The 12,830-nt window shown below is 46.5% G+C and overlaps 1 protein-coding gene across 12 annotated transcripts in view; it reads left to right on the top strand.

The window, feature by feature from the left end:
- The window catches only part of CELF2 (CUGBP Elav-like family member 2), a 531,606-nt gene that overhangs the window by 479,761 nt on the left and 39,015 nt on the right, over positions 1 to 12,830 (top strand). For all 12 annotated transcript variants that reach the window (XM_082449744.1, XM_082449743.1, XM_082449746.1 and 9 more), the window contains one exon: positions 3,499 to 3,633. In XM_082449744.1, the coding sequence (XP_082305870.1) occupies positions 3,499 to 3,633 (135 nt within the window). The remainder of the gene's footprint in view (positions 1 to 3,498; positions 3,634 to 12,830) is intronic.

The raw sequence follows: 12,830 nt of genomic DNA on the forward strand, positions 1-12,830 counted from the left end.
TGCTAAAAAAAACAAACAAACACCAAAGACGCATGAGAATGGGCTTCTGGATCCAGGCCTGTTTCCAGAAACGGACCGGATTCCCCCCAGGCCCTGGCTCCCCTCTGCGCTGATCTCCAGCGGCATCCCCGGGGCGGGGAATGTCGTTTTCCCCACTCAATTCTGGGTGCGGGGCCCCGGGTCTGGCCTGGCGTGGCCACGTGGTAACTGTCGGCTGACCGGTGGCGCCTGCGGGCCCTCCTGCTGCTGCTTCTCTCCGTCTAACACTCCCCCCCACTCCCGCGCCCCCCATTCCTTCAGATGCTGGGGTCACCACGGCCTCTCCTTCCCGGCTTCATCTCTGCTTCCTTTGGTCTGTATTCTCCCCCTCAGTGCAGTGCGGTGGTTGGACAGAGTTGGCCCTGCCCAGTGTGGCGCCCCAGAGCCTGGCCTTGGCAGTGGAGGCGGGGAGGGGCTGAGCAGGGCAGCCCCTCGGGTGAGGGGTGGAAGGGGACACACAGGGAGAGGACGGTGGGACAGAGAGCCCGAGCGTGGTCGGCGGGACTCCGGGACAGCGCTGAGTGTCAGTGGATGAGATGACGAAAGCTCACGGTCCTAATAAATATTTGTAGAATGGATTGATTAACGGTTGAGGGAAACAGTCAACATTTGAAGCTGTTGTAGATACTAAAGAACTAAGAACAGAGAAAAACCTCGTTTGGGTCTGTAGACAGCGCTCTTTATAGCAGCGCGGGAACATTTCATGCTGTTTGTTGCCCTGTTCATTCATCTTCCGTGGATCCACCCATCACCTACTATGAGTGAATGTAGCCGTGTGTGTGTGTGTGTGTGTGTGTGTGTGTGTGTGTGTGTGAATGTAGCCGTGTGTGTGTGTGTGTGTGTGAGTGAATGTAGCCGTGTGTGTTGCGTGTGAGTGAATGTAGCCGTGTGTGTGTGCATGTGAGTGAATGTAGCCGTGTGTGTGTGTGTGTGTGTGTGAGTGAATGTAGCCGTGTGCGTGTGAGTGAATGTAGCCGTGTGTGTGTGTGCGTGTGAGTGAATGTAGCCGTGTGTGTGTGTGCGTGTGAGTGAATGTAGCCGTGTGTGTGTGTGCATGTGAGTGAATGTAGCCATGTGCGTGCGTGTATGTGTGTGTGCGCGTGTGTGTGTGTCTGGAATTGAAAGCGAATAAGGCATCTTGGTCCTCAGGGAACTTATTAGCATCTAGTTGTGAAGGTCAGCAATCTGTACAAACGATGTGAAAGCAGGAGGGGGTGACCGCAGCAAGGGTTCGGAACAGCGACGGGGGAGTTCACAGGTAACACGCAGGAGGTGCGCGTGAGACACAGACTGTCAGTCACCCTCCCAGGGCACGGGCCTCAGCCTCGGGAGGGTCTGTGAGGCTCTGACCCCGGTGAGCCGGCTGAGCCCCTTCCCGCCCCAGAATCGGGCCGTGGCTCCGCCGGGCAGGTCAGAGCAGGTGCCCTGGGGGACCCTCCGGCCCAGGCCCAGGAGGGTGCTCGGCTGATCGTTAACGTTGCCAGACGCGCAGACGTCAACGTCGGTGCTGAACCCTCCTCTCGTCTGCACGGCCGTCTGTTGGTGGCGGTGTCTGGTCGGCTGCGTCACGTCCTTAGCACGTTAGAGGGGCCGTGGCAGCCTGGCAGGTCCGTGCTGGTGCACCTCACACACACACACACCCCCAGCAGCATCGCCCCAAGCACGGCCCCTGCTCACGCCAGCATGAGTGCGTCAGGGGCTTGCAGGAGCCGCCCCCTGGGTAGGGGCGGGAGGGGGAGTGTCCGATGGGGTCTGCACTCAAGCCCTGTTCCCCCAGCTCCGTTTTCCTCAAGCAAACCGGAAAAATAGGCCCTGGGCTTTTTCCACTCCCAGGGTCTCATCAGAACCACCGTGTCTGACCCCTGATCTGAGGGGAGGAGAGAGCTTTGTTCCCAGTGTCCCCTGCTCGGTGGAGCGGGGTCACGTTCACAGGATGCCCCCAGTGCTTTGTCCTGCTTCTCAGCATCCCCAGGAGCTCCGTGGGTTTGAGAAACAGGTGCTGGCTTTTACCGTAAGCCACAGGACTGGGTGCCTCCTGGAAGAAGGTAGAGTATCATTTTGAGCAAAATGAGAACCCATTTTGCAGCATGGACTCGGGGAACTCTTTTCTGAGTAGAAATAAGTCCTGACTGAAGCAGCCAGGACAGAGGAGCAGGGTAAGTGAGCCTGGCAGCCGGGCTCCGAGCCAAGCTGAGACAGGGCTCCACATGGTGGCCGGGGGCTTCGCAGGTGTGTTGCTAGAAAGTTCTCTTGCCCCTCCATCCACCCCCCCATCCCCACCCAGCACTGTTGTCAGACCACTGTCTCCGGTTATAAAGCAGGTTATATTTGCTCAGTAGCCATGTATTGAGTACCCGGATTTGAGACATAAGAAGAAGGTAAAATTAAGCTGATGACTTAACTCCAATATCTTTCTGTATAAAATTCCTCTGTTTGAGGAGAGGACCATTGTTTCCTGCTTCTTGAATGTATGTGGGGGTAAAGTGAATCACGGAAAAAGACTTTGTGCAGAGAACCTTTGGATTGAGAAGCAGAAGGAGGGGGAGAAAAGAGACTAAAAGTGTACACAGCACAGACTCCAGACCCGAGCCCCCCAGGGCCCGGCCAGCACCCCCATGACGGATCAGCCCCAGACCTCTCAGCAGAGTTTCCTTTCTCTCTGCTATTCATTTCTTAATTTTCGTTAGTCCTCGATTCATTCTAGCTAAAAAGTAGTTCCTCTTTCAGATACAAATACGTTTAAAATGCAAACACAAATATTTTACAAATAAAAATATTATGGCATTGCCACTTCTTTTCATTCTTTTATTCAGCAAATATTGTTTGAGTTCCTGCCATGGACGCGATTTCAAGTTCACATTCAAAATAAACCTGGAGAGAGAAGTTCAGGGTCGATGATAATAGTAACAGCAACAGTAGTTGCTGACATTTATTGGGGGCTTACACTGTGCCAGTTACTATGCTGGGTAATATTCATTCATCGAGTTATTTAATCTGCACAACCACCATGTGAGGGAAGGTACAGTAACTGTTACCACTGACTCAGGAAGCAAGAAACAGAGAGATTAAGAAATTTGTGCAGAGTCACACAGCTGATAGAGCCAGAAAGCTGAACCAGTGCAGCTTCAGAGCAATAAAACATCATTTCTTCTGTAATACCTCGTACGTGCACCTGTCGAGTTTAGGGATGGAGAGTTTCCCCTGAAACTCCAGCTGTCCAAGCCCGGATCTCACAGTTTCTTGACAGCCACGAGGTGGAAGGCCCTGCGCAGCCTGGGAGGAGGCGTTTGGGAAGAGGGTGCTGGGTTGGCACAGGCTGCGTGGTGACACACGAGTCCCCAGGGCAGCTGGAGCGAGTGTGCCATCCCGGAGCTCTCTGCCCATGTCCCCTGCCCTCTCTTTCTGGAAACGGGCGAAGTGGGCCTATTGCTGACGTTGCCTCTCTCTTCCCCCCCGCAGGCATGAATGCTTTACAGTTACAGAACCTGGCAACGCTGGCGGCGGCTGCAGCCGCAGCCCAGTCCTCAGCCACTACCACCAATGCAAATCCTCTCTCCACCACGAGCAGCGCCCTGGGAGCCCTCACCAGTCCCGGTAAGGGGTCATCCTGCCTCTGGGAGACAGGACGCGGGGGTCAATGCCAAATGCAGGGTGGACGCGTCCAGACGGAGCCGGGCACCGGGCTTAATTACTTGTTTAATTTCCTTTTTTGTTTGCCTGTTTTTAATTTATTTTTTTGTTGTTGAAGTATAGTTAATTTACAGTGTTAATTTCTGCTGCACAGCAAAATGACTCAGTTATACACATGTATACATTCTTTTTTATATTCTTTTCCATTATGGTTTATCCCAGGTTATTGAATGTAGTCCCCTGTGCTGTACAGTAGGACCTTGTTGTTTATCCATTCTGTATATAATAGTTTGCACCTGCTAATCCCAAACTCCCAATCCATTCCTCCCCAGCTCCCCCGTTGGCAACCACAAGTCTGTTCTCTATGTCTGTGAGTCTGTTTCACAGATAGGTTCATTTGTGTCGTATTTCAGATTCTACATATATAGGTGATATCATGTGGTATTTGTCTTTCTCTCTCTGACTTACTTCACTTAGCATGATCATCTCTAGGTCCGTCCATGTTGCTGCAAATGGCATCATTTTGTTCTTTTTTATGGCTGAGTAATGTTCACCACCTCTTCTTTATCCCTTCCTCTGTCGATGGGCATTTAGGTTGTTGCCATGTCTTGGCTATTGTAAATAGTGCTGCTGTGAACATAGGGGTGCGTATATCTTTTAAAGAAACAAAAGTTTGAGCGTGTGTGTTTTTATCCTCCAAGGATAAAATGAGAAAAAAAGTTTTGCGAGGGAGTCCACCCTGGTATTGATTCTCGCACATTCATTTTGTTTGAAAAATGTGCTGTCGCTTCAGTCCTCGCGAGGTTTCCCCATGATGAGGAGCTCAGTCTCTCAGGAATGCTCTTTTCTCCTGTTTTTTTGGTTGTGTTTTTGGTTTTGGTTTAGCAATCTAAGAATTCTCTGTTAAATCTCAAAATCCGGAATCATCTTCGTCATGATACTTCACACCAGCTCCATCCTTTACATTTGATTTTCAACACCGTGGCCTAGAGGGGACCATCTTTGTTGTTCCTTTGTGGTCCCATTCTGGGCCATGTCATTTAAAGTGTTTTTTTTTTTCTTTTCCCCCCCCCCTTAGAAATTCTGTTGCCTTATTCAAAGGCAGATGCCGTTTTCTTTTGCATAGGAGCCAGACTTAATGTGGTTGCTTAGACACCGGGATTTGTTTTTTAAGAAGCGTTTTGCTGGCTTGCCTTCCTCTCTGTGTTTTCTGGGCCTTGATGGATGATCTCACCTTCTCCTCTGGTACGTGGAGGAGTTGGCCTGAACAACTTCCAAGCCCCCTTCTAACTGGAATCCCCAGGGCCCTCTATTGGCTGCTCCCAAAAGATGAGCTAACTGTCCAACACACTTTTATGTCATAGTGTGGACATTTCTTTCAGAAAAATGGAGAAGGAAAGCTACAGCACCTGGCAGACCAGCTTTGTTAAGGCTTCCAACTTCAGGGAGCAGTGAAGCTGCCACAGCCCTTGATTTGTTTACAAAACATTGTGTTTCTAACACATTTCCTTCTGAGTACAGTTTTGAGGGAGAAACCTAAGAGATATTTAGGAGAGGCTGGACGTTGTGTCCTCCACCTCATCTCAAAGCAACAGCACATGGGACATTGCCTTCATTCTTGAAATGTCTTCAAAAATGTACCATGAAAAAAAAAAAAAAAAAAAGTACCATGACTACATGTGGGCCTCATTTCATGCAACAGATAATATTCCTGAGACATCAGCTTTGTTGTTTTTTTCAAGACATTAAGTTATAACTCTAATGCAAAACATAAACTGGTTATTTAAATCCTTTTTAAGACATACACATTTTTGACATGGTATATTCCCGCTTATGAAAATAGTAGTGATTTTTTTTCTTAAAAACAAATTAAATATTTGACCTCACTAATGTATCTGTTTTAGAAATCAGCTTGAAAAGTGTTTTTTAAGTGAGAATTATCGTCTCCCTGTGAGGACTATGAAAAGATGACATTAAACCAGCACAGACTCCGTACACCTGAAACTAACACAACATTGTAAATCAACTCTACTCCAATAAAAATTGAAAAACATCACAGAGCATTGTACATGGATTTTATACGTTTATACATGGATCTTTAGTCAGCAGCTGGTATTTTTAACTATATTTTGTTTGGAGTGAAACAACTAAACATCCCTCAAAATCTGAATGCTTTTTTAATTGTTCATATGAAAAGGAAGAAGATAGGCTTTTTTTTTTTTTTTTAAAGAGAAAGCAATATTAACTTTATTTTGGCAAAAGTAAATGACTGTAATGTTTCCAACCTTGGCTTTCAGCCTTGACTCCCTTGTATTTAGAGTAACCAGCAGAAACTCACCACATGGTTGGTAACAAGGTGGAGAAAAAAGAAAACTCTCTTTTCTATGAAGACTCTTTTCCTTATATGGGAAGGAGCCAGAGTCCACCGTTTGGCCCGTCAGCCCTTAAAGAGTTTACTATTGTAGTTACACTGAAATTATTCTGCTGTTCCAGAAGTGACCATTCTCGTGATGGACATTTTGGTTAAGGGTATGTGGCCTGTTGTTTGCTTGGCAAGGTTCATTCGACTTTACGAAAATATATTCTTCCGTTGTGATGTCTGGGCAGGAATGTGCCCAGGACGTTCCAGAGAATCAGAATTGATACTCGAACGTTTTGTTCTCCGTTAAGAAGGCTCGTCGGTTTAAGAAGCCAAGTGCAAAAGTGTCTGTCAGCTGATCAGTGTCGATGCTGTAATTGACGGCTAGTGCTTTTGAGCGTCTGTATAGCCTTAGGCGCTGGCCTGGGTGCTGGGGACACAGCAGTGAATGGATATATACACTCCCCGCCCCCGGGAGTCTCCCCGGCTGTTAGGCGAGCTCGGACAATGAGAAGTCGTGTGTGCCACTTGTGTTCCAGGCAAGCGCTGTGAACAGAGAGACCGGGCAGGATAAGATGGAGAGAGTGGAAGGGGTTGAAGAAGGCTTTCCCCCTCTGGAAAGGTGGCGTTTGAGCAGAAACCTGAGGAAAGTGAAGGAAGCACGTAGATAGTCCAGAGAAAGGGTGTCCAGGCAGAGGACAGAGCAAGTACAGGCTGTGGGGCAGGAGGAGGCCTGGCACGATCACAGGCTCACGTGGAAGGCGTGGTGCTGAGCAGGGGCGGAGGGAGAGGTGAGAGGTGAAGGGTGAGGGGTAAGAGAGAAGGGCCGTGTACATGGATCCGTTCCATCCAGTGTGGTCAGGAGCACAAATACATAGTGACCTTCTTAAAATGCAGGGCACTCAAAACAGCCTAAGAAGATAGCCAGAATATTTAAGGAACTTGAAACATATTTGACCATTTTCAGCTTTTTCCTGAGACCTGAATGAAAGGGAAAATGTGTCCTGAGATGCATTTTCTTTCTTCCCACCTCAGCCAAGCGTCCTTCCCTCTGCTCTTAACGTGGTGTCTGGCCCTTCTGGAAATTCTGCCAACGGAGGTGTCAGGGAGAGTGGTTTTTCTCTTCTCTGTTGAGGAATGCTTTGCATAAGAGCTGAAAGTATTTGATTAGAATCCTGAAGTGTAGCAGCAGAAACGATTTAAATCTACGTTTCAATTATTTTTCTTAAGTGTAACTAAAAAAAATCTGGCGTTTAAGTGCAAGTAAATTATTTGTCTAATTTCCATCAGGGACTCTTTCAAAGTCACAGGAAAGGTGGTTAGTAAGAATTCATGACTCTCCACTTCATCAGAGCAATTTCCCAGGAAATAAAAGGGATGGAAAGCTGGTCCCAAGGCCAATGTGATTTTTTATTTTTTAAATAATGAAAAACAGGGCTTCCAGTTGAACCGTGAACCAGTCCATTCAAACTGTAAAGTGAATCAAAGCTTCAGCCCACCCTCCTGCACAGGCCTTGTTTTTACCCTGTTTTTAAAGATGTCTCTTACGCTTCAGGCAAATCCATCTAGAAAGTAAAGGGACAACTCAGTCCTCAAAACTATTTATTTTTTTAATAATTGTAAATTTATCATTTCAATTTTGCACACCCAGGAACAAGCTCCCTACAGCATTATTATAAATGATTTTAAACAGTCTATGCTTTAAGACATAAAAGATTAAGCATTAATTTAAAAAAAAAAAAATCCCCTTCGGCAATAAATAGGTTTCTTTGTCTCCTGGCCTTGAAATAAACATTAAAATCGTCTCAGTTGCCCACGGTTAGAATAAGTGTTTCTTGCAATTATCAGATGGTAGGGAATAAAGTTAGAAATTAAATCATGAAAAAATAAAAACCAGGTAAATGCATATTATGCCTTTAATGAGTTTCTCTGAGGTCTTTTGAAGCCTAATTTAATTGTATTTCTTGTCTTTTATTTTGATATGATAATTTTTCCTTTGTTTACTTCTAATCTCCTATTTAGTTAATTAATTCTTGGATCATTTCTCCTTACCCAATTTTCAACCTGTTTTTGAGGCATGAGTCTCGATATTGGTATAAAGAGGCAAATTGTCTGTGAGGCATGTGGCTAGGTCTTAAAGAAAGATAATAATATCTGTCTTCTCCCCAGCTTGTAGATTTGTTGCCTTTGCCTGGTAATTCTGAGAACTTGGGCAGGAGGGTTATCATTACCACACGCGAACATTTCTCTGGCATTTTCTGTCTGAAACATGATGTTGCATTCATGTACCACATTATTCCACTGACCTTCTTCTATTTTCTTTTTTTTTTATAAAAGGATGTTTTAAAATTCTCCAAATGCTTCTGTAAGTGCACTCAGTCAAGTGAACACTTCAGGATAATAGATAATTTCTGTCGGCAGTGGAAGGCATTTTAAAATGGTAGGGAGCATTTTTCCGTTCCTACCATTGGCTTATCGCATAGTTTTCACTCTGAAGTCTAGGCAGTATTTTTTCCCATCTTCAAGACGCGGCCCGCCTCCTTGCAGGCTGTGAAGCTTCCTTGTGGACTCTTTGAGGGGAACAGAGACCGGGGGTGTTTCCATGGGATTCAGACCTTTCCCGGGCTCCTCACATTAAGGAGGGCCAGCAAGTGGTCCCCTCCAGTGTCACCCACCGCTGTCACCAGGCTGGCTGAGTGGTGGGGACCCGGACGTTATCCCCCGAGTCATCCCAGAGCCCTTCAGTGTTACGAGAGGCTTTTGTCCCCCCGCGAAGTGTCTCTGCACGCGTGTCACACGAGAACTCGCATCGTGGGAAGAGATGGATTCACAGGCAGACTTAGCCCACATTCTGGAGCCTTCTGCTTGGCAGGGCAAGTCCATGAAAATGAGCTGGGCCTGCACTGCCCCGTCCAAGCCGTCACACGTGGGGGCAGTAGTTACAGGGTGGAGTCTGATGGGGCCCGGAGAGAGGCACAGATAGACAGAGGGCGCTGGGAGAGGCCATCTCCCCAGGCTGCCGGGTGATGCCACGACCTCGGGGAGTCTGAAGCCAACCTTCTTCCAGAAACCTGTTCCCGCCGCCTCCCATCCCCGTGAGACACCCTCCCCCTCTCACTGACCCAGGCTCAGCCGGTGAAGTGACCTTTGCAGCCAGCCTCGGGTTCACTGTCATCTCATCAGTCACCGTGTCCAGTCGGTTCGCTCTCTGAAACGTCTTTTTTCCCCTCCCACTGACCTGACACCCCCTGGGTGAAGCTCCCTTTGTCCCATCAGCGCCGCCACCAGCTCCATCTTGCACACTGTTAACAAAGCCAACAGCTCGGTTCAGACACTTTCCACGCAGTTCACTGTAGTTTCAACTAGAGCAGGACAAACTCTTTAGCATGGCCTTCAGGGAGCTCCCTGACCTGCCTCCATCCTTTCTCCCCAGAACTGCCACGGCCCCCCAGCCCCCAGCAGCCTACCCTCCAGCAAAATCGGGATTCTGCCTCCTCCCAAACACACTGTCGGCCTTCTTGCCTTTGTTAAACCTACTGGCTGCTCTGCCTTGAATATCTTCTCTCCAATTTCCTCCTGTGAAAACCTCCTACATCACTCCTTTATTACAGTGTCAATGGTTGGGAAGATTCATGAGTAGGTATAAAATTGGTGTTTTTAATGCACATTATGAAAAGTATAGTTTGTACTGCTTTCCATAGATTAAGCAGCAGTAAAAAAAAAATTTTTCTAGTAATTAATAAAACTTGCTTTTAGTAGTCTCATACTTATCTCTTAAGAATCAGTGCAAATGTCATCTCCACCATGAAGCCTTCTGGAAACAATTAATTGCTTCCACAATGTATTTCTAATATAAATACGCACCTCATTCTAAACCTGGGTCACACGCAGGCTCCTTGGTAAGGAGCTGTATTAGAAGCTCCCTGAGGGCGGACTGGAGGGAAAGAGGAACCGCTGAGCCGGGAAGCAATGGTCCATCAATGCCTCACGTCCGCCCTCCTGTACTGTCAAAGTACCTTCTTCTTACTTCTTCTAAAACACTTATTTCCTTTGCGGGCTGGTTGTTTGGGCACTTGTCTCTCACCTTCTAGATAGTGAGTCCTGCAAAGTAGGAACAGTTTCTTTACTCGTAACCCCTCTTGCATTTGGAACAGTATGTTTATGCACGGTGTCATGCATACTTGAAGTGTTACTTCAGTTGAACAGCAGGTAGAAGTGCTGGAAGAGAAAGGTTTGAAAGCCACGTGTTCCATCTAGCTCAGCACACGCGTCCCTAAGAAGGACCCCGAGTCTGTCATGGTGACGTGTGGCAGGGTCCGTGCCCCCGCCTTACCACCAAGACTTGACTCTTGAGTAAATCCCAACATAGCCGCACCTGCCAGGTGGATGTTCAGGTCTGACAGGTTTCTGAAGAATGAATCAATACTAATGCACATTAGAACAAGGTCATAGAAAGCAGGGATTTTATTCCAATAATTTTACGAAGATTGGCTTTCAAAACATTCTGATGTCGTGATATAGAATAAGTAAGAGTCTCCGGTCAGATAAAGGGATTTCATTTGAAAAGAACCATCTACTCTGATGTGGGCTTTTGAAAGACCATCCTCAGACACGCTCTTAATTCCGTGTGCTTCGCTAAGCGCCCTCAGGTGGGCCTCCACAGGGTCCGTGAAGCAGGGTCCCATTTAACTTCGGGGGTATTTTTTTCCTATGCTGCTCTTCAGCATGTTATTAATTCAGGGATCCATTATTCATTTGAAAATCACCTGGGTCTCTTACCTACCCACATTTCCCCTTAGGCCTATCTTTTCTCATTGCTTATTATCAAGCAAGTGAATCTCAAGCAGTCAAGTTTTCCCCTTCATTAGCTATACTTTAAAGTGTCGTAATCAAGCAGAAACAAGTTGGTTTTTAAGATCAGCTATTTACTTGGGGGGTTGAATCCGTCAAACAGCCTTACATCCTCATTGCTGCAGAAAGAGAATGGACATTCCATTTTTTGCTTGTTTTTTGTAGGTTTCACCCTTTCGTACTTTTTTTTTCTAGAAGGTTTCCACATGTTAACTTGTTCTTGACATTATGGGGCTCGCTTTATTTTCATCATTGCTAATGGGATTGAACATTATGTAAAATGTTCCATAAATACAGTGTCACTAGAGTGACTATAATTTCCTGATATATTTTTTTCATTCAGTCAAGAAATATGTATTGAGCATCTGCTATGTACCTGGAACGATTCCAGGCATTTGAAACACATCAGTGGACAAAGCTGACCAAACCCCTGCCCTCACGTCATTTATATTTTAGCATTAGCTTTTTAAAAGACATATTGACTAAATTCCCACTGTGGTAAAAGGATTTGGTTATTAGTCTTTAAATATAAACTATAGCTTCTATACCCTTTAAAAAAAAACTTTTCATGACCAACTTTTTTGTATACCTTATGCTAAAATTTTGTGAATTAGACCAAGGTGGGGAAAGGAGAGATCTTTCTCTACTTTCTCCCTCTTCTGTAAACTGTACCATTTTTCTATACACTTAATGCAACAAAGAGCTCTGAGAATAGTATTCACCATTAGATTAGATTTGGTAAGTGGCAAAACCAGAAAAAAGAGAAAAGTGTCCTTGGCACTTCTGCTCCGTGGCTTCTCAACAGAGGCATTTCATGAAAAGCAAGTATTTCAAAAGTCCTTAGGCATTTAAAACATAATCATTGGGAGTGGTCCATCTTTCCAGTAAATGCTTCTTTATTTGGCATTGATCATTGTGCTTCTAGGGTTTAAAAACAAAAAAGCATGCAAAACCTCCCAACTGGAGTTTTGACGGCCCCTGCATGTGCTGGGCGTTTTGTTGTGGAATTACCTCTAAATTTCCCTTACCATCAGGGAAATGAGAAGAATCTGTTGGTCCAAATAGCAGAACCGCAGCTCATTGTCTCATTCATTAGTTTCCCGAGCTGCCAGAGGCATCTCAGCGCCTGCCGTCAGAACAGCTTCGCACGGTGGCCGGGCTGCCCTGCGCAGTCCATGAGATGCCCCTGCCCTGGCGCGGTCTCTTAATTGTCCTGACCTAATTTAAAGCTTACTAAAGCTGCCCCGCCGAGTGGGTGACGATACCGTATGGTCCTCCCCTTTGCCACAGAGCTTGGATTTCTGCAAGCTTGGCCCCGGGGGTGGACACATCCCGTCCTTCATTCGTAGGGCTGTCACTCACTCAGGGCTTTGGTCCTGCTTTGTTCGAGGTGCACTTTTTCAATATTTTTAGATAGGGGCTCTCATTCTCCGCGTGTTTGCTTCAGTGGCTCTGGAGGCTGTGCTGTGTCCGTGATTCAGTGTAAACGTTGCCCTGCACAGTCTACTGCATCGTGTGCAGGTCCACGTCATGGCCCCTTGTGAGGTGTGTGTGAGCTCAGAGGTGTGTCTTCTCTATAACGCAGCCACTCAGTGAGACTACCCCGCCCCCCAAATTATCTGTGTTGCTGTCTGATATAACCATGTTATCATTGCTGGCACTAGTAAAAGCATGTATGGAGTGCTTAATTGTGTTTTATATTAGATGGAAAAAGCAACAAAACTTGACTCTAGTCACAACTTCCCAGAGGCTTATGATCTAAGGTCCATGCTTTAAGACTTAAAAGCAGCAAAATATAAATGCTTCATTCGTATGTGGCTTAATCCCTTAAACTGGATGCAGTGGCCACATGCAAAAAAATAAGCAAAATGCCCCAACCTGGACTCTTCTGGTTGAAGAGCAGGAATCGGATAAGGCACAAGGTGTCAGTGACAGCAGAGATTCTGTCTTG

This window comes from Balaenoptera physalus, assembly GCF_965194825.1.
Source record: "Balaenoptera physalus genome assembly, chromosome: 2".
Classification (NCBI taxonomy): domain Eukaryota; kingdom Metazoa; phylum Chordata; class Mammalia; order Artiodactyla; family Balaenopteridae; genus Balaenoptera; species Balaenoptera physalus.